General features: G+C 54.1%; 8 protein-coding genes across 8 annotated transcripts; 2 read left to right on the top strand and 6 right to left on the bottom strand.

Moving 5' to 3' along the window:
- Window positions 1–1095: 1095 nt before the first annotated feature.
- On the bottom strand, window positions 1096–4079 carry HMPREF1541_10478 (uncharacterized protein; the record flags this gene model as incomplete). Its single annotated transcript, XM_008715149.1, has 2 exons — window positions 1096–1974; window positions 2022–4079. 2 exons carry the CDS (start codon window positions 4077–4079, stop codon window positions 1096–1098), a joined length of 2937 nt encoding a protein of 978 aa, XP_008713371.1.
- A 1081-nt stretch (window positions 4080–5160) lies between these two features.
- On the bottom strand, window positions 5161–6771 carry HMPREF1541_10477 (calcium/proton exchanger; the record flags this gene model as incomplete). Its single annotated transcript, XM_008715148.1, has 4 exons — window positions 5161–5202; window positions 5251–5736; window positions 5784–6254; window positions 6301–6771. 4 exons carry the CDS (start codon window positions 6769–6771, stop codon window positions 5161–5163), a joined length of 1470 nt encoding a protein of 489 aa, XP_008713370.1.
- A 1604-nt stretch (window positions 6772–8375) lies between these two features.
- Window positions 8376–11253, bottom strand: HMPREF1541_10476 (uncharacterized protein; the record flags this gene model as incomplete). The annotated part of the gene is made up of 2 exons (XM_008715147.1): window positions 8376–8786; window positions 8836–11253. 2 exons carry the CDS (start codon window positions 11251–11253, stop codon window positions 8376–8378), a joined length of 2829 nt encoding a protein of 942 aa, XP_008713369.1.
- A 944-nt stretch (window positions 11254–12197) lies between these two features.
- HMPREF1541_10475 (uncharacterized protein) lies at window positions 12198–13788 on the bottom strand (the record flags this gene model as incomplete). Its single annotated transcript, XM_008715146.1, has 2 exons — window positions 12198–13433; window positions 13480–13788. The coding sequence occupies 2 exons, from the start codon at window positions 13786–13788 to the stop codon at window positions 12198–12200; spliced, it is 1545 nt and encodes a 514-aa protein (XP_008713368.1).
- Window positions 13789–14545: 757 nt separating this feature from the next.
- Window positions 14546–15096, bottom strand: HMPREF1541_10474 (uncharacterized protein; the record flags this gene model as incomplete). The annotated part of the gene is made up of 2 exons (XM_008715145.1): window positions 14546–14800; window positions 14848–15096. 2 exons carry the CDS (start codon window positions 15094–15096, stop codon window positions 14546–14548), a joined length of 504 nt encoding a protein of 167 aa, XP_008713367.1.
- A 435-nt stretch (window positions 15097–15531) lies between these two features.
- On the top strand, window positions 15532–16289 carry HMPREF1541_10473 (uncharacterized protein; the record flags this gene model as incomplete). Its single annotated transcript, XM_008715144.1, has 4 exons — window positions 15532–15570; window positions 15620–15643; window positions 15693–15752; window positions 15798–16289. 4 exons carry the CDS (start codon window positions 15532–15534, stop codon window positions 16287–16289), a joined length of 615 nt encoding a protein of 204 aa, XP_008713366.1.
- Window positions 16290–16643: 354 nt separating this feature from the next.
- Window positions 16644–18079, top strand: HMPREF1541_10472 (uncharacterized protein; the record flags this gene model as incomplete). Its single annotated transcript, XM_008715143.1, has 3 exons — window positions 16644–16822; window positions 16869–17601; window positions 17648–18079. 3 exons carry the CDS (start codon window positions 16644–16646, stop codon window positions 18077–18079), a joined length of 1344 nt encoding a protein of 447 aa, XP_008713365.1.
- Window positions 18080–18186: 107 nt separating this feature from the next.
- On the bottom strand, window positions 18187–19020 carry HMPREF1541_10471 (uncharacterized protein; the record flags this gene model as incomplete). The annotated part of the gene is made up of 1 exon (XM_008715142.1): window positions 18187–19020. One exon carries the CDS (start codon window positions 19018–19020, stop codon window positions 18187–18189), a length of 834 nt encoding a protein of 277 aa, XP_008713364.1.
- Between the last annotated feature and the right edge of the window lie 491 nt (window positions 19021–19511).

Below are 19511 nucleotides of genomic sequence, written 5' to 3'. Positions count from 1 at the left end.
CACATCGGTACCGAGCACATTGGAGCAGAATCACCAGACTCTGACTCGCAAGCCCTCACTGGCGCGATCATAAACTGCGGTAGTGCATTTCAGATGTCTGAGGTTTGCATAGCGGTGGGGCGCGCACGTGGGATTTGCAATCCGGGGTTGGCTGCGGAGTAGCTTGGATGCGTGTCAAGGGTGTTGTAGCTTCTGATGCTTGCCGGGGGTCAAGCAAAGCGATGAAAAGTGGGTATAGTCCTTGGATAGGAACAAGGTCTTCGTCTTTGGAAGTCAGGTCCCTCCTCGCTCCTCGCTTGTTCAAGGCGCTAGAGATACGAACCAAGTCAGATGAGACGTCGACTTCAAGACTAGGCGTGGTGGGAGGCTGAAATGCGAACCAAGTGTGCCAATGAATGCGCGACAATGTTCAGGTCCAGAATTGCGGCCACCCAGTAATCATGATTGAGGACCCCTTCCCACACGACAAACAACAGGAGTAGAAACCACGACGAGTTGAAATAGTCCTGTGCTCATTACTGCTTGTTGTTTGCCTGTACATGACACCCTGGTACCAGCCCACACAACCCCCTGCAGTAACGCATCGCAGGCTGGTGACAGTAATGATATAGATGTGCTTTCGCCTCACCCTGTAATTTCCTCAGTCTCCTCAGCTTCTCCTGTTCACAAATAGTCTACTTCGAAGCTGCCTCCTATCTTCTCGCTTGCATCTCCCGGCCTGCAGGCTCCCTTGAGTCCCATCTCCTCATTTCCACCCCGTTCTTGTAAATGAACACACAAAGAGAAAAAGTGTTGCTGCGGTGATTGCATATCGCCCTCCACACCATGGGCCTCACCGATCGATGTTCCAAGTCAATGTTGTTGTCCCCACCGAGAAAGCGCACCGCCGCCATGCACACACCAGTCTGTACCTCTATTACCAAGCCTTGCGCCTGAACGCTCTCAAGATCAAATTCAAGTCAAAGAAAAATGGGAAAGCTGTCATGACCCACGTTCGTTGCGTGTGTGTGTGGAAGTCGTCCTTCTCCTCGCCTCGCTCTCGTCGAACTTGATCCGGGCGTGCTCCACGAAGTCGAATACGTCTAGTTTGCAGTGCTACCGCAAGCTGTCCCTTTGCGTCTTCTCTGGGTCTCCGGTACCGAGACCTGATGGAGCGTCAAAGGGTGAAAATGGTGGGATGATGTCGGAATTGATGCGAGGAGCTTTCGATCGTTGTTGAGAATCCTGCTTCTCTGCAGCAGCACCATCAACATGATCCCAGCCCGGGTCGGAGTCAGTACCGTGGCCAGGTCCGGGCATTTGCACCGACACCTTTTCATAGCCGCAAAAGTCGGTCTCGCCGGGGTTCTCTTGAACAATCTTGATACCCTCACTGCCTTTGCGCCGAAGCTCGCGCTCGACATCGCCTCCCTGTCCTTGCTGCTCTTGCTTCGGCAACGGCCAGTTCTGACTCTGTGACTGGCTAGGCGATCTGCTTGCACTGGCACTCCCCACCCGGCTGCCTTCCATATTCTCCTCGCTCACAACAGGAAGCAGCGTGTGACTCTTTGCATCTTCCGTAGTCAAGAGTGTCCTAACGGGCTTTTCTTCCTCGCTGCGCCGTCGGCCTTTCTCACCGGTCTCCCGATCGACCTGCTTCTGTGCCTTTGCCATCGTGTGCTCCACCGCCATAGGACTTCCGGGAGGCGATTTGGCGGCCAGCTTCTCATTGGTCCTATCCACATCGAGGCTCGAGTGGGGGTCTGCAGCCAGACTGGTACGTTGGCTGGCCGCAAATCCTATCGGTGCTACCTCACTCAACGCGCTTTCGCCGGTCTGGCGTCTTCGTCGTTCGGCCTCTTCTTTGGTCATGGTGATGCCAGTCACAAAGTTGAGGAAACGGTCTCCGTACTGTTGTGGAGGAATGGGCGAGATCTGACTTCGGTTGTCTTTTAGACCTTTCCAGAAGTGCTCCAGTCGTTTCACAAAGCCGTACTGCAAGCTGTCAGCATTCATCGCCCATAGACTGAGCAAGCACTTACATGTGTCAAGCAGTCTATCACACCGAGGTAGTAGACCAACTCGCCAAGATCTCCATCCTCGTGCGTCGCACGAATGCCGCCATCATTCTTGTAGAACAGGCGATCTTTCCGGATGTCGCCTACTTCCATTTCGTCTGGCATCTGCGTGTTGACAAGGCCAATAGGCACGGGACGCTCTCTCTTCAGTCTCCCGCGCAACTCACGAGCCTTCTTGATGTTTTCCAGCCGTGAGGGTGTTCGCATGAGCATACTGTGTGGCTCCTCGCCGGTACCACCACCGGGCTGGAAAACGCGCAAATTGGCTTCGCGTAGGCCTTCTTCATTGCCCTTGTTCAAGTCGTGGATTCCAACAAGGAGCGAGTAGTCCATAATGTGCAGCTTTTGCAGCAACGCGACATCTCGTTGCAATTGCTCGATGAAAAGCTGTTTTAACTGTGGATCAAACTCCAGATGGTAGTCACGCCGGAGCCAGTTAAGGTCTTTCAGAGTCGCGCGGGGATTATCCGCGAGCTCTTCTTCTCGAAAGTCGCGTCCAACTGTGCTGCCTTTCAAATCGAAAGTCTGGTGAATATCTCGATGAGGTGGAAAGAGGTTGTTCATGACGAGAAAGTGGATTTTGCGTCCGTAGGGGATCTTGACTCGATGGAGACCGTAGATCTGTGAGATGAGAGTGTTCGGGTTTTCCAGCACGTGGTTGTGGTAGTCCCTCAGTATTCTGCGCAGCAGCTTATGTTCGGCATGGTGAATAGTTTTGATAATATATTTGTAGTCGCGGCTGAAGTAGAAGAAGCTGCCACTCTTTCCTGGACTTCCCAACTCGGACAGGATGTACTTGCTGGTTAGACTCATGAGATAGTCGGCGGGATCGAGACCGAAGATGGCTCGAAGATGTCGGAAAACCCAAGGCGCGTAGTCCTTGAACTTGAAGTCGTACTTTGCACTGGGGGTGAGCTCGTTGCCAGTGACATCGAAGCTGAACTTGTGCTTTGCATCGAAGTCGGCGTCAGTCAACTCGCGATCCATCTTCGCATTGATTCGAGAGACGGTGAAACGGATACCGGTGAGCATGTTATAAGCGGTAACCCAGTTGACATGGCCCTCCTCGACCTTCTTACCCACAACGACTCGGTCATCATCCTCTTCTTCTCGCCGCCTGGCTCGCCTCGAGGCCCGCTTCTGCTTTACGATTTCTGTCCATCTTGCAGCATCTTCATCTGGAGGGACTTCATCGAGGTGCGCGTCGGAATGGGAGCGCGTGGTACGTCTGATCAGATTGAGGGAGGCGCGGCGATGACGAGGTTCGTGGGAATCGCGAGTGGGAGAGAAGCGACCGCTAGCGTACACAGCCTCTTCGGAAGGGCCGCCTGTGAATGAGAAATCGCGGGACGCTCGACCAGTGCCAGCTTTTGGGACGCCCAATGCAGTGTGCCGATGAGTCAGCTGCGGCTGTTCTGTAGAATGGCTCTGCCTGGTAGGGACAGGAGATAAGCCTGGAGGAGCAGATATTCGTTGCGGCTGCAGATGGCGTGTGTTTGTTGGGGACAGTGAGTCCGAGTTAGAGGCCCAGGCTTGGTCGGGTTGGGTGGCCGCGGTGTTCATATGTGAATCCTGGTGTTGTTCAGTTCTGACTGTTGGGATGTTTACTTTCAGATCCGTCGGCTGGCTCTGAGCGCGGTCTCTTCCTGTATAATTCGATTGAGATTCAGACACATTCTCGACGTTGGATAGCTTTGTCAAACCCTCCGGAGGCCCCGACAGACGATCTTCTCTTGATATCGAGTGGGTGCTGCCAGTCTTCGAGCCGAATTGTTCGTGGGACTTGAGCGATGTACTTGGCACGCCATTTGTCAAGGAGGTATGACTCGGGTTTCGTAGTGATTTGATGTGGTCGAGGCGATGGTCGGGTAGGCCGGTGTCGACATCAGTACCATTGGTGTAGGTGAAGACGCCGCTGGCGGTGATTGTCTTATCATACGACTTCCGCGGCAGCCCATCAAAAGAGGAGTTTGTGCTGTTGGACAGAGCCGGGCGCAGGGTGTCGGCGGCCACCGGGGGCATCTCTGGCGAGTTCTATGCCGGGCTCATGGAATGTTATCGCCGTGAAAGGGGAGAGTCGCGGTGCATAGTAGCTCTGACCGGTTGAGGCGGATTGGGGTCAGATGAGGAGCAAACACGGCGTGGGGCCGTCGCAAGAGTTCAGTCGGTCGTATAGGGATGCAGAGGAAGGGTCGGCGTAACCGTACAAAAGCAAGGATGAGAGACTGGCACCAAGATGAGGTCGAGTTGCCGTATGAGAGGAAGCGAGGCGGAAGCGAGGCGTCTGGCTGTCCAAGGCCAAAGCCGCAAGCCGCAAACCCGCGCAGTCACCGCCAAGACGCAATTTGACGGGCCTCTTTTCTTAGCCAGGCGAGGCCCTGCTATAAACAGCCGCACTTCCACCAGGGCTTGGGCTTGGGCCTAGACTTGAGCTGTCAGCTTCCGAGACGGCTGTTCTGTATTGCACCGTGCTACAAAGATCGCTACCATCTACTGGATGTTCAGACTAGAGGTGAAAGACTGCTGTCGCTGTGGACTGTTCCCTGCCGCCTGGATCCCGGGTTTGGGGGAAGGCCCATGACGTACGCCGCCGTCTGGGCGATGATCACTCAGAGAGTCTTCGGAACATGCAGGTATTGCGATAATCATCAATCACAGGTCTCGGTTTGGGTCAGGAGAGCATATCATCTTGCCCGGTGACATCCGAGTGACTGTGGCTATATTATGCCGCTACCTAACTGCTGCATAGTAGGTGTCTGAGGCCCGAGTGGACCCCAAGCCACCCCTGACTCGACTAGTCCGGCGGTCTTGAATAATGTGCCCTTCTGTCGATATAATGCAGCCCTGTGTGCCACTGCTGCTAAACGTGTTTGCCCTGAACGCCCTCGCTGGTTTCAAATCGCTCATTGCTTACAGCCAGTATCGCCTGCTGATCTCCAGGTACCCGATCAAAGTCGAGACATCAACATCCTCGCCGCCCCGGCTGCCGCCTCTGAGTTTGTGGTGGAGGTGGTCCCATTCGAAGTCGTCAGCTCGGCATTCGGATAGTACCTGGGTTCGCTGTTAGTTACTCTGGTCCATCTGTAGTCCACAAGCAAAGGACTTACCAGGCTGTCAACGCTATAATGAGGTACACAAGAACAAGCTAATGGCGTCAGCAAGATTCTGCAAAGCTCGGGTCTGAACTACTCACCAAGACGCCCTCAAGGAAGTTACTGCTCAGATCCCGAAGGAACTGGCCAACTGTTATGATGGCCAGCACCACCAGCACGATCATAAAGATCTCAAAATTGAGATCGAACGGCTTGCCTAGGCCCCACGCCACGATGACCACCAGAGGAGCGTTGAACAGCGCCGTCTGCACGGATGAGCTGACACAGTGGAAGATGGCAAAGTTAATCTGGTTGTCCCAGGCTTCATCAACGGCGGTCAGATGCTCGGCGATTTTCTCCACCAGCGGCACAAGAATGAGACCTAAAAAGTTGTCCGGAACATGCAGGTCGTGGACGAGGTATTCAATCTCCTCGACCAGGAAGACAGCCAACAGAGACACAAAGACAAGCGACACGCTGATGGCGATAACGCACTCGGTCATGGTCAGCTTGGCCTTGTGTAAATCCTTGTGGCGGTCTCGATCGTTCTCCTCGTCGGCTTTCAACACGTCATGAAGGAAGTTGTCCTAAAGCTGTCAATCTCGGGCTCTGCACAGCGATCAATGTGTCTTACATGTGACCAGCTGTTGTAAATCACGTAAGAGGCAAATGCCACCATCAGAATGATGGCAACCCCGTGGCTGATGTTCAGGACATCCGAACTCAACTGCTCCATGGTGTAGCCAGGTTCCGCGTCTGATCCAATGCCAGTGGCGCCGCTGAGCGCGGAATAGAATGCGCTGGGAATAAGCAGGGCAAAGCCGGCAACAAGCATGACACCACTCCCGACTTCAGAAATATGAGGGCTGAACTTCTGCTCCTTGTGTCTGATTCCTCCGGCAATGAAGACAGAGCCCAGACAAAGCAGCAGATTGGCGAGAATGCTGCCCAGTATGGCGGCTTGAATAACATACTCGAGGTTTCCTTCTCCTGGCAAAGCATTCGGGTTGTGCTTGGCGATCAGAACCATGAAGAGCACAATCTCAATAATACCGCCAAACATGGACTCGATCAGAGTTCCAGCCACGGTCGGAAGCTTGCGAGCCTGTCAAGTCAGGGGTGATCGATATCGGTGAAGCCAAGGAACTTACGAACTCCTGCCCCGCGAACCCCAGCAGACTAGCAGCCGGTACCATGCCGATATATGCGCACGCAAAGGTCCAGACATGATGGTTGCCGGAGACAAAATGCAATACAATGGCCGCTGGTACAAATGGCCACAGCACATTGGTGGCGGCACTCAGCGTACTGACGGAGCGGGCGCTGATCTTGAGGAACTTCCAGGGATGGACACCGCGGCGGCCAGACTCGCCGTCAGGTTGAATACCAAACTTTGAGGAGTTTGCCGCGTGGGCGTTACCGTTGGCGTTATTGTGTGTAGGGAGATACGAGTTCTGACCATGGGGATTTCCACTGTTGCCATTCGGGGCTTTCTCAGCAATGCCGTTTCCATTGGCTTCGTTGGATGCAGCGGGATTGTTTGCATTGCCATTGCGGATCGTGCGGGGTCCATCGTCATGCGCAATGCGCTGCTCGCGGTTAAATCGGTCGCGAATGCCCATGTCGGCTGTGCTTTGGTCGGAATTGAGCTCGCCAACTCTGTCCTCGTGTGAGGGGTGTCGTAGATCTAGATTGGAGTCATCAAACGAGACACATTCCACGTCGCTCGACGCGACTTTGTTTGCAGAGTCGTTGACGCGTAGGGGTGAGGGAAAGGAAGAGGTCGAGGAGGGATGTGAAATGGAGAATGACGAAGGACAAGCACTACTCAGACGACGGCAAGTGAAGCTTAGCGATGTGTTACTAGACGCCCCTGACGTTCAGGTGGAGTCTGCCAGTTGGCACGAAGCAGCGTCCACTGCCTTGAAATTGGTGCTTGGCTCGAGGCTTGTTTGCGGTGAACCACTGGCTATGCCGAGCTGAAATCACGATCGCAGTGCCCATGTGTGCAGTCCCAGCTTCTGGCAGATGCGAGACGTCTGATGAGGTCAACATGCATGCAATCTAGGCTCCGAAAGCCTGCACAAGAACCTGGAGCTGGCAGTTCAACTTAGGAAGGACAGTGGGTTTCGGGCTTCGTGGGGCAGCGGCGCGGCGCGCTGTCTCTGCTCCACTGAGCCGTAGATCAGGACCAGGACTGGGACACCAGAAGACAGGAACCAAGGCTGAATGGTAGCCTTACCATCCTCATTCCCTTGAAGCATTTGTCCTTCCAAAGGTACTGATCACGCACTCCAGGCGTCTTGGTGTCGCAGGCTACGCCGCCGGCACGTCGTCGTCAAGTATTTCAGTCCACCTCGTCTCACTGTCCGACGAACTACATCTCACGAGATTGTCCAGAAAATGCTGTACGTTACGTGCTTCGCCGCGACTGAGTAATGCCTACTCATATGCCATGTAGTGGGAGAGAAATGTCCGCAACCCTACCTGATGAATGTTGTCCGATGCGGACTCGTAGACTGCAGCTTCCGCCGGACGTCGGTCTCGGCAGGTTCTGCATCGCTGTCAGCGCTTTCGTCTCCCGGGTTGGGTGAGTTGGGCAGCTTGACGTCGAATCTCTGCCAGCCTCTTCATCTGTGTTCGCCCTGTCATCGGCGCCGTCCACGTGTCCTGTGCTGGGTTCTGTATCTAAAGCGACTTGGACCACGTCACTGTCACCCGGTTCCGTCGTGGCCGAGTTGTTCGAAATCTTTTGTGAAGCTTTAGATGCGCTCTAAGCCAAGCGGAGAGGCTATGCTTGACCTCGTAGACATCATGTCTCCGACGAGTGCGTGCTGCATTGGAATCTGCGAATCTGCACGGGTTTGGGTGAAGGATGATGTTGCCGCCATCAAGGCGATGACTCTCAGAGTTCATGATGCCTTGAGTCGGCTACTGGCTCCGCTTTCCGCTGCCGCGCCCCTGCCAAACCCCATAGCCTCCGTTCAGCGGCAAGTACAGGCTGAGCACTATCCTATGCAAGGACAGCATGCAAACCAAACACAAAGACAATAAAAGTCGGTCAGAGAAGGAGGGGAAATTGAGCTTGCTATTGCTTTTGCCCGAATACCAGCAGCGCCGTGCGTTCCTCCGCCGTCTAATTATCCATATCACGTACAGAAGGTATCATACATACATTCATTGGCATCTTCATGCCGCGCCGCTCGTCACACGTCCCTAGCTGCCCTCATTTCTGCTCTTGCGAATGTCCTTGGCCCTGACCCTGGTTTTGATTCTGTCCCTCGCTTCCAATCGTCCACTTCCAAGTGGGAAAGCCTCCTGGTTGGGGACTCTGGACGCCCATGAAAACCTCACCCGCACCCTGTCCGCCGTCACCACTGCTCGTGCTAGTTGCGCTCAACATTGGTCCGTCATTCGGATTAATGCCCATATCCAATGTCATGGGTCCTCCTACGCCCATCATCTGCCCGATGTTCTGCCCATAGAAGTTATTCATGCCGAAGCTCGCATCGTTGGCAGAATCAGGCGATGACTGGCTGGTAAACATGTTGCTGGGGCTGCCAGCACCGCCAAAGATGTTGGCCGCCGGATCAAGAGCAGCATTGCTCATGTTTTGGAAGCTACTGTCCCACGCATCCTGCACTCGTTAGTCATTGGCCGCTCATATTCAAGTATTCGAGACTTACCCAGTCAACGTTCATAGCGTTTCCTCCACCAGCCCACGCTCCATCGAACAGATTACCAGGAAATGGTGAGTTGGCGTTCGTCATGCCGCCAAAGTTGCCAAAGCCTGGAGTATCGGGGTTGGACGAGAACATGTTGGGCATGTTCTTGGGATCGCCAGGCCATTGTCCCTGCTGTGGTGGAGGCATGGAACCGCTTTGTTGGCCGCTTTGCAGCATGTTGAGAGTCATCGCCGCAGTCTGTTCGTCATTGCTCTGCGGGGTCGACTGGGTGGTGTTCTGATTCTGCGCTGATCCGGAAGGGTATGGTAGCTTCAAGTGAGTCAAGAGAACGTTCAAAAGCTCGCTCGCTTTGTACGCTTCCATGCTGAAATCGCGATTGGCTGTCCAAACACGTCTGCTCTCCTCAAGTGCTTTGATCAGATCTTCTCGAGTGTACTGCAACCCGGGAATGTAGACGCCATCGTTAGACATATTGCTTCCCTGACTGACACTACCGCCACTGACCGATGTGCTTGGGGTGCTAACATCGTTGCCGCTTTCACCTGCGACAGCCCTATCTCGCTGCTGATAGAGATCCATACAAACTATAGTCGCAGCCAAAAGGAAATCATGCGTTGTCAGCGAGTTGACATGGCTCCGCACGCTTCGAAGCCGGCCACGCTCCTGGCTAGCTTGATGCTGTGTAAGCTGAAAGCTGAGTAGCTGCATTGCCGATTCAATACACGTTTTGCGCGAGTACACATATCGATTGTTGCCACGAGCCTGCCTCAGGTATCTTCGGTGCAGCACGCATTGCGATTTGTGATAGACAGTTGCAAGGCTGAAGCGAGCCATGATGAGGCTTATAGGAGCCAGACTCATCTCGCGCATAGGCTTGAGCTTGAGGTAGTCGGGAATGCCGTCATATATGTCTCGCAGACCTTTGTCAATTTTCAAGATATCGTCGTAGCCTTTTCGGGTAATTCCATTGATCTCCTCGAGCACCCTTCCAAATCCAAAGGATAATTTGCCCTTAGCGATCATGTAGGAGATAGGAGTAGCCTCGTTAGCCGGTCTCGAAGGAGGTAGGCTCTTTGTATCCTCGTCAAACTCGTCGTCGAACAAATTATTGGGAAGCTCGGTATCCGAGTCACCAATTCGGATCATCGATGGCAGTGCCACCTGGAATGAGAAGAGGAGGTCCGCACTCCTCACAAAGGTCCATATTCTTCTTCGCATCTCGCCCTGGAAAGCGCTGAGGTTGGGGAAGAATTTTGGATCTCGGTGGTAGCCCATCCGCATCGCTAGACGAGCAATCATGCCAACAAGCACCCACACGCTTGCTTCTGCGTCACGATTCGACGTATATTCCGCGTGTAAATGAAAGATGAGCGTTTCGATAATGTGATTGTGAGGCTTGGTGTAGTCAGCTGTGATCAAGCAGTGTGCCATTTGTGTGCGGTAGTTGGCAGCCAAATCTTGACATTTGCCGCGGAACTCAGGAGGCTCGTCACCTTCTCTGCCGTAAGAGAGCATGGCCAGTCGCATCATGGCAAACAACATACCCACCCACACGATGGACGTCTTGTTTGAATCCTGCCAGTGTGCGTTGTACTGCCGTTGGAATGTTGGTCCATGTAATATATGTGTCGCCGGGTCGAAGGTGTTGAAATATCGGCCAATCAGAATGTCAGACATGTATCTTGACGGTATTTGAGCCAGAATTTCTGATCGACTCGGGGGTACAGTAGCACCAAAGAGCAGAGCTGGCCCAGCACCAACATCAGTACCCAGGTCACGCCGGCTTTGCGCGACCTTTTCCATCTGTGCTTCATACTCCTTCCTATGAGCCACGAAATAGTTCTTGACTTCTCCAATTTCGTTCAACAGGGCTGCCCAATGGGCCTCGCCGACATAGAATGTTTTCTTGTTCTCCTGATCCACCTTCAAGATACCAAAACTCTTGGTAACGTCGTCTGTCTCGCTGACATCGTCCGGGATATCGTCCATAGCCTGGCTGTCGTCAAGTTCGTTGTCAAGATTTGGTCCCAGTGACCCACTGCCCATACTGTCACCGGCTGACAGGGCTTCGTTGGCAGCAGATGGGCCTGGTGCAGACGAGCCATTGGTCATGAGTGAAAGGACCAACCCTTCGAGGCGGTCTATTCTGTTCTGCATGTCATCTGGGTTCTGGTTGGTGTTGCCCTGGTTGTTACTAGACTTCTTCTTCGTTGTAGGGGCAGCGTAGGTACACGAGCCACCGTCGCCTCGCTTAGTGCAGTTGTCACATGGTGATTGTCGATTGCACTTCAGCTTGCGGTGTCTGCATGGAGCACATGATAGAGGAATGCGATTTCGCTTGCGCACAACTCGGAAGTTGTCAGGAGACGCGCCGGAGCCGGTGTTTGACGAGGCGCCAGAAGGAGGAGTGGGAGTCATTGTCGGCGGTCGTGGAGGGAGATGGGGCCTGGGAGTGTCGACCGGGCTAGCGATGAGGTGATTGTTTATCCACCGACCACTGAACTGACTCTAGACGCGTCGGTGGGTGAAGCAGTAACTACAACGATGTCCGAGGCAGAAGCGACCTTTCGTCGAGTCGTCGATTAGGTCAGAGGCAAGGAAAAACGCTGCAGCCTTAGGCAGAAGCGCATTCGCAACTTTCCACCCAGGTGGTCGCTGTGCCCGGAGATAAGAGTCGGAGGTATGCCCGAGGTCGATCCTCCCTTCTTATCAGTGCGCAAAGGGAGATTCTCTTGGAAAAGGGACGGCGCGACGTTCAGACACCGACAATGTCCAGCTCAGCAGAGAGATATGTGAGAGTAAGAATGCGCAAACCGAAAATGGTGAACTCGAAGCGCTCGAAGAATGCCATGCATTAGTCCTGGATAGGTGGTGTTAGCGTTGCTGACATACGCAAGTTTATCCTCGGCGGGGTTGCTTGGTTTTCCCTCCCGGGCACGACTAGCGTGGGCTATGTCCTATCACACAACCCCGGGACCGCGTCAAAGCAACGTTGACGTACGTGCTGTGCCGTACACGAGGCTGTATGAGTCACGATCCTGGTCTTGACGATGCCAAAAGGCTCCGAAGCACTCCCCCTTGTCTCTCGATCTCCGCCGTCAAGAGTACGGCCCCCAATACCAAGCAAGTGAGTTAAGTCCGGCAGAACATGACAGAAAAGGTCTTATCGAATGCTGCTGGCCTAGCAAGCTCTCTCATCAATAGACAGGACGGTCGTCAGCCACAACGTACAGAGTCTTGTATGGTCGCTGGCTAGCGTAGGCATACAAAGGGGACTATCTAATCGTCGCTCAGACTCGGTTCTGCATCCAATTCATCTCGCTTCCCATTACTCATGGCTCGTCATGCGTCGGTTGGCCTCCTCAGAAATCCCAAAATCCTTTCCCTCCGCCTCCACCACGAGAACGTGTAGCTCGGACCTCAGGCTCGTCAACAGCATCAACGCCCCAGTGTGTCTCGAGGCTCTTCTGCTGCTTCGAAGCAGGGCGCTCATTCTTGGTTCCCTCGGGTGACGTATCCCGCATGTCCCAGTGGTTTCCAAAGGCTCTACCTCGACCAACGTTGTTGTCGATCGCAGCCAGAGGCTCCTCGTCGTCGTGAACCACGTCGCGATAGATGCCCATGGCGGCGTTGGTGCGAGCAATAATACGGCGGGGGGCCGGCGTTGGCTCATCGTTGAATTCGAAGTGAGCATGAGCATCCTTGCGAGGCTTAGGCTCAATGTGGCGCTCGACGGGCGTTCCATCATCCTTCAACTCGAAGTGAGTTTCGTCGTCGCGACGGATCTTCTGCTGACCGCCTTTGCCGGGACTCTGATTCATCGACTCTTCATCGTAGTTCCAGTTGACCTTGTCTTGCTCGCGGATCTTCTGATTGACTTTCGCTGGCGTTACAAAATCAATGAAATCCCACTGAGATCCACCCTTGTCTGTCTTTGCGCGCATGGGAACGCTGCGCTTCTCACGATTCAGTCCACTCTTGTGCTGCATGGGGTCATTCTCGTCGGCATCACCAATATCAAAGTGGTCGTAGCGAGCAGGGTTGGTACGGTAGATTTTGTCCTCCTTGGAATGCTGGCCATCGAATACTCGAATGTCACCGAATTTCTGACTTCCTGCACCCTTGGGGGCAACGGCATTGAAAGGAATAGCCTTCTTCGGTGAGCCCTTCGGAGTATTCTCATGATCTTCGTGGCCAGCTGCGAAAAGCTCACTCATCTCGCGCGGAGGAGGACGAGCAGATGCACGGGGGGCGACGAAGGTGCCTGGGGACTCAGATCGGCCGTTGTCGTCGCGTCCGGGACTGAAGAGTTCTTGGTACGAGCTGGCATGAGGATCCTTGATGTATCTCTTGGTTGGAGACGAAGGACGATCGGTGGAGCCATTGTCCGTGGCACGGCCACGCGGCGGTGAATTGGGAACTACAGGCGCAGCGGAGAAGCTGCTCGAAATGAGTTGGATCTGGTGTTTGCCGTCGGTCACGGGCCAATTCTTGCCACGAGTTCCAATCACTTCGGTTTGCTTGAGGAGTGTAGCCTGATCCCAAGAAATGCGAATCTGAGTGATCTTGCCCTGTGCGTTGAAGTGGACGATGTGGGTCTGCGGTAGTCAGTACTGTCAGTTGACGATTGAACGGTCGGCATACCATGGGTAGAGTTGCAACACTATCGAAGATGAAGGTGTCAAGGCCAGGGAGGTATGCTCCACCGCCCGAAACGAACTCGAGTATGGTCTCGGTCTCGAGGGCGAGAGAACTGGCGCCTTCGACGACACTGATGGTCTTGTTCGACTTGGTCTTGACCACATTTCTATTCTGGTCCTCCAGGTGTCGAATCAGGGGGCCTTGCTCGGAAAAGGACTTGAGGGTTGGAATATAATGCAGAGAAGCATCTTCGGAGAGATTGAGAGGGTTCGGCGAGGCAAGAAAGCGCTCGTAAGTCGCAGCGAGCGTCATCTTGTCAGTGAGGATGATTGCGAAGACAGTGGTAGCGAAAAGCGGGATGGAGAAGCAGGCGAGATCGAAACAGCGGTCGCAATGGGGACGTGTAAACAAAGGCTCCGCGTGACAAGATCGCCTAAGCAACAGTAGACAGTGGCCACTGGGTCAAACTTTGGTGGGTGCTCTTCTAAACCGCGTGTTCTCGTCTTCCACTGGGTTTGACGCGGTCGCAAGGTGGTACTAGTATGCAGAAGGAAGACAACAGCGTAGGGTCACTGTCTGGCAAGGTGTTGTCCCTGAAACACGCATCTGCCGGCACTCTCAATGCGGAGGATTAGCTTAAGTCTAAGCCTAATTCATCTGCCCGCCGCCGTTGATCGCCGCGTTCCTGCGTAAGTCTACCGCCACGTCTTCGTGGTGCATGTGATGGGATTGATATGCCTTGAAAACAACTCCGTTCGTTCTATATGAGGCATTTGTTACGCCTCGTCGCCTTCAACTGCGCTCGTGTATGAGCCTTCGTCGGTTTGGTTCAGGCGACATGCTTTCAGCGTGTCTTTCCAGGCATCATCTGCCGTACCATACCGACTCCGACGATGTTCAGCCTTCTGTCTTTGGTGCGGGGTCTTCTCGAGACACTATGCCGACTGGCATGGCCATGACTTCTTCTGAGTATATCCGCAAACACAAAGGAGCGATGATAAGTATCCCATTCTTGCTCAGGTCGCGCTGTATGAGTCAGCCCTGCGCTGAAATGCCTCCGCTCATACACTCACCCAAACCAATTCGCCGACATCTTTCCAATGGCGAACATTTGACCCACATCACTTCGCAGCCCGATCAGCTGCACGCGCACAGCAGAACCCTTCTCAATGCTGTCACCAGCCGCATTTGAGAATTGCGGGTTGGGTGCATCTGGATTGTGCTTCATATCGGCAGGTAGGTGCAACTTCGAGACAAAGACGGTGAGCGGGCCAGCATCGCAGAAGACACCCTGAGGCTTGACATTGGTTACGGCGCAGTCGAGCTCGTTGAAGGTCAGCTGATTCTCTCATCAAAAGTCTGCAGACCTACCGTTTCACCCTTGAATGGCTTCCACAAGATCGCGCGATAGTTGATCGTGAAATTGGCCTCACCGCGACCAGGTTTGACTCGGCCGGGTGAAATGTTGTAGATGTCAATCACACAGATGATGTAGTATTCGCCATTACAACTCCCCTCCATATCAGCGAAAAGACGCTCGCGGAGTCTGTCTTCCATCTCGCGGCCGAAGAACGACGGATGGATCGAGATCTCGCGTTCGAGGTACTTGAGGAAGAACATGGCGGCGGTCGCAAGGGAGGGGTGGAAGTCGGCGCCTAATGTTGCTCGAAGAGACTTGAAATTCGGCCGTGTCAAGGGCCGTCGCTGGACACTAACAGCTCATTGTCGGATAGATGGCAAACCGACGAAGCGCAATTCGGTAGTGATGCAGGTGATACGGTGTTGATCTATGACAACGGTGCGGCGCTTGGATCAAAAGTTCAAAGAGCAAAGAGCGGCGGTGATCCGTGACCAGGCTGAATATCTGCACACGAGGCTGTAATGCCAAGGCCGCTGCGGCTTCTGGTGGACACGCGCAGCTCGCTTCATGCTATTGCTTTCCACCTCATCCCGCTGCAATGCAGTCTGCACGCATGACGAATTTCTTCTGCTAACACCCGGTCCATATATCTACCTCCGTCCCCCAGGTCACACCACTCATGTCAGGTTGACAACATGTCTGGAGCCCTCGACCTCGAGAAGCAGTTGCGCTTTGTGAGTTCGCCGAGTCGGTGGTTTACTTGGAGCTGACATGTGATCGCAGTATGGCGCATATCACCACAACCCAGTTCGTGACCCTGGCCTCGCGTGGAATCGCACACTAAGCCTCCTGACAGGTCAACATCTGGATACATATAACCTGTGTACCTATCATTCTGTGGTCTTTCTTCCTTCTGGTTGGCCGTCTACACCACCTCTTCAACACCCGCTGACCACTGCAGGGCACTAACACGCCACCTTTGATCCAAGTCCCGGAAGAATACCAGATTCCTTACCTACCTCCGAACTTTGGTCTCTTCTCTGTCCTCGCCTACTGTGTTCTCTATGTCCTCCTCGAGCCGGTCGCCGGTACCGCATTGTCCGTTCTGCTGCTCGCCAGTACTGCGTGGGCCAATCATCTGACCAGCACATATGGCATGACCGCCAACTACTGGGCGTTGGGCCTTCACGTTGCCTCATGGGTTGCTCAATTTGTTGGACACGGCAAGTTTGAGGGCAGAAAACCGGCACTGTTGGACAATATCTTCCAAGCATTCTTCCTTGCGCCACTCTTTGTATGGCTGGAGCTATTATTCATGGTGGGATATCGTCCTGATCTACAACAGCGCCTCGAGGTCATGGTCAAGGAGGATGTCGCGAAATTCAGGGCTTCTCAAAAGGTGAATGGCAAGACCAACGGTCAAGCAGTCAATGGTCATGCCAAAACGTCTTGAGGCACCAGATCGGAGGCGGCATAAGCTTGGAGTGGGCAGTAAGATGATCTCATGAGAAGGATGGCATTCAAGGACTTACGATCGCTATGTCTTCAATGTGTTTCTTTAGGCACGACAGTCAACTGAGCGTTTAGCATGTAGATTCGATATTCACCGTAGCTCTTATCCAGGAATTAAATCGCTGCATTACTTGATCAAATTTGTCGGAGTGAACATGTCAGTGACAAAGAGTTGGCCGCAGAACGTGCTTCTGGTGACAGAAAGAACTGTTCAGCCGACGTGCATCGCAACCATTGGAGCCAAGACACGTTTATATTCTTTCTGAACGCTACCTTCTAAACAACAAACTCCAAGATGCCACCAGCCTCTAAAACAACGGCCAGGCTGTTGTCGATCGCCCATCACAATGGCATCACGATACCCAAAGAAGTCGTAAATGTTCTTGAGCGCGCTGCGAGCGACGCAGAAGCGATACAGTGGCTAAATGCTAACGTGGACTCCGCATCCCTATTGAGCGACGAGGATCTCGACTTGTACGGACCGATTTTTGCCTATATGGCGTGTACTGACAGACTATAGATGGAAGCATGTATCACAAAGCGGCACAAAGCTGGCAGAGGCGGACGCGCGACAGGTACTCGATGAACCCGGGCTGGAACGCGCCATTGCTGGACTGGAGGCAGCTACCAAGCAGATCACCGCACAGACTCGCGCTTTGAGTACGCAGAGAAGTCTGCTGGGGCATCGCAATCAAGAAAATCACGGACAACAGCGCCATGGCCCGGCGCATCGAGTGCAACACGTCGCATCTGAAGCTCAACAAGCTCGGTTGATCAATGAAGCGAAGACTTCTGATCTGAATGAGGAAATTCGGACCAAGATCTCAGCGCTCGAGAAAGAGAGGCAAGCCAAACCAACAGCTGCTCAGGAACGCCTGAAAGCCGATGATCGCACCTTCGAAGCACAAGAGCAAAGTGCCCTCGAACCAACGAGCAAAATTGACGTCTCAGCCCTTCACGAACGCTCCCACCAGTTGGCCCAGGCACTTCAGATGAAACGCGTCGCCGCGCTCAAATATAGTCTGGATCGAACATACCTCTCCACCCTCGAAGGTGAGCAGTCCGGAGAGTCACTGCATCCTGAACCCGGCCCCGCCATACTCGACTTGAAGCAGGATATTGAGTCTCTCTACGCAGAGATCGACGATGTAGTCGCCATGATGATTGGCAGCGAACACATGAATGAGATACGGTCGGCATTGGGCAGGGTCAACACTGAACAGCAGCAGAATGCTCAGAAAACTTTGCAAACTGTAAGCGACATTGAAGTAGGACGAGGAAATGCTCACGATTTTATAGGCAAAAGCGAAAATCAATCAGATGGCCAATGGTCTGAACAATCTCGCCTCGGAGATCGAGATAGCACAGGCCCAACGATCAGCACTATTGGTCATGTCTGACCATGTTGCAACTCTGGATGCATCAGACCATCGTCTGCCGGCTTCGACCGCAGCAACGCCGGCCCCTGCACCTCAAGCAGTTGTTGAAATGATTGAGCATGTGGCGGAGCCCGCTCCTGACATACAATTTTCCGCCAGCCGTGAGAGGTCAGCAGCTTTGCATCTGGTGAATGTGAAGGAAGTGGTCGAGAAGGCCGCACGCCACCGGTTTGAGGCGCTGCAACTCCTGAAGGCCGTCGAAGGGGTTACCGACACCAGTCAACTCGACGAACTAGACCGAAGAATAGCTAGAGCGAGCAAACAACTGGACAGGATTGTGGGAAAGCGCTAAGCAGCGACATCATCATACACGCCATGAAGGAATCGAGTCTTCCAACACGCCAAACATAAATATGTGGTCAGACCTCATCATTTCGTCCAAGCGTCCTCCAAGGTAGACTACCGTTTCACGAAATGGAGAAACCTCACGGCGTCACCTTCCTCGAGAAACTGTACCTGCAAGACCTTCATGGCCTTCAAGACCTCGCCCTCTTCCCTCAAGCGGATCGCTACCTTTCCCTTCTTTCCCGCTTCCACCCCATCCACACTCGCCACGGGTACACTCACGTATCTCCTCTTCTCTTTCCGCTGGCTGTTGGCGAAGAACACCATGGTCAATCTGTCTGTGCCCCGCACCCTCAGCACCCTCAGATTCTGCGTGATACACTCCTCGCCTCGGCCCTTGCTCTTCGCCTCAGCCATGCCCGCCACGAAGACGACCTGCTGCCCCAAGAGCGCCTCCTGGAACCTGACACAGTCCTCCCAGCGGTCAAAACTGAAGCTCGGCTTCGCCTGAAACAGATTGCCGCCCGTCTGCATCGTCTGCTCCTCGAGGAAAGAGACGCGGTACGCGGCGGCGCGCGGGACGTACGGCTGCTCCAGGTGCGGGACGGGCAGGCGCGTGTTGGGGAAGTTGACGAAGAAGACACTCTCGCGCTTGTGGGCGTCGGCACTCATCTCGAGGCGGCGCAGCGCCCCCGTGGCGTCTTTGAGGACGTCGATGCGCGTGAACTTCAGCTTGAAGAGGTTGGTGCCCTTGGTGAAGGAGACGCCGACGGCAGGGCTGAAAAGCAGAGAGCCGGCGGCATCGTTGGATTTGGCGGTGATGAGGGAAGACGGCGGGGTGGTGAAGGGGCTGGTCGGGGACGTGGCGTCGAAGATGCTGGGGCTGCGTGCGCTCCTGCTGTCGTTGCTGCTGGTGGTGGAGACGCTGTGGCGGGGTGTTCGCTGCATTGAAAGAGGCCTTCTACAGAGCGGGGGCGTCGGCTGTTGGAAGGGTGGTCATGCTCGTGCCGTAGAGCTTACGGTACTAATCACTTCACGTCTGCTGGACAAGCCCATCATATCTTTCAGGCTGGCGCAGGCAGTAGGTCTTACATGTACAACGAGGCAAGGCCATGGCGAGCAACGGGCTCGCAGGCAGGTGCAGAGAGCCCGAGGGGCAGCAAGTGCAAGAAAATGTCATGCCAGGCAGTATTGGTGGAGTTGATAACGCGCAAAGAATTGACACGCGAGCACCCACGTGCACAATCTCGGGCTTTTGATTGAGGCCCAGCATTCGTTCGCTTTGCTCGGTAAGTGTGCGCTCCAACGCCCGCTCAGGTGTTGGCTCGATTGCGTGCGTCGCAGGCCTCTATTGAGCCTGATCTAAACACTGTTGGAGACGGCTACTGGAGTGAACAATGTCAGACCGAGCAATGGCAGCTGTGGAACTAAGAACGGGC

This window comes from Cyphellophora europaea, assembly GCF_000365145.1.
Source record: "Cyphellophora europaea CBS 101466 unplaced genomic scaffold supercont1.13, whole genome shotgun sequence".
NCBI lineage: Eukaryota > Fungi > Ascomycota > Eurotiomycetes > Chaetothyriales > Cyphellophoraceae > Cyphellophora > Cyphellophora europaea.
Note: the sequence above shows the minus strand (reverse complement) of the source record. Positions and strands in the feature narration are given on the sequence as shown.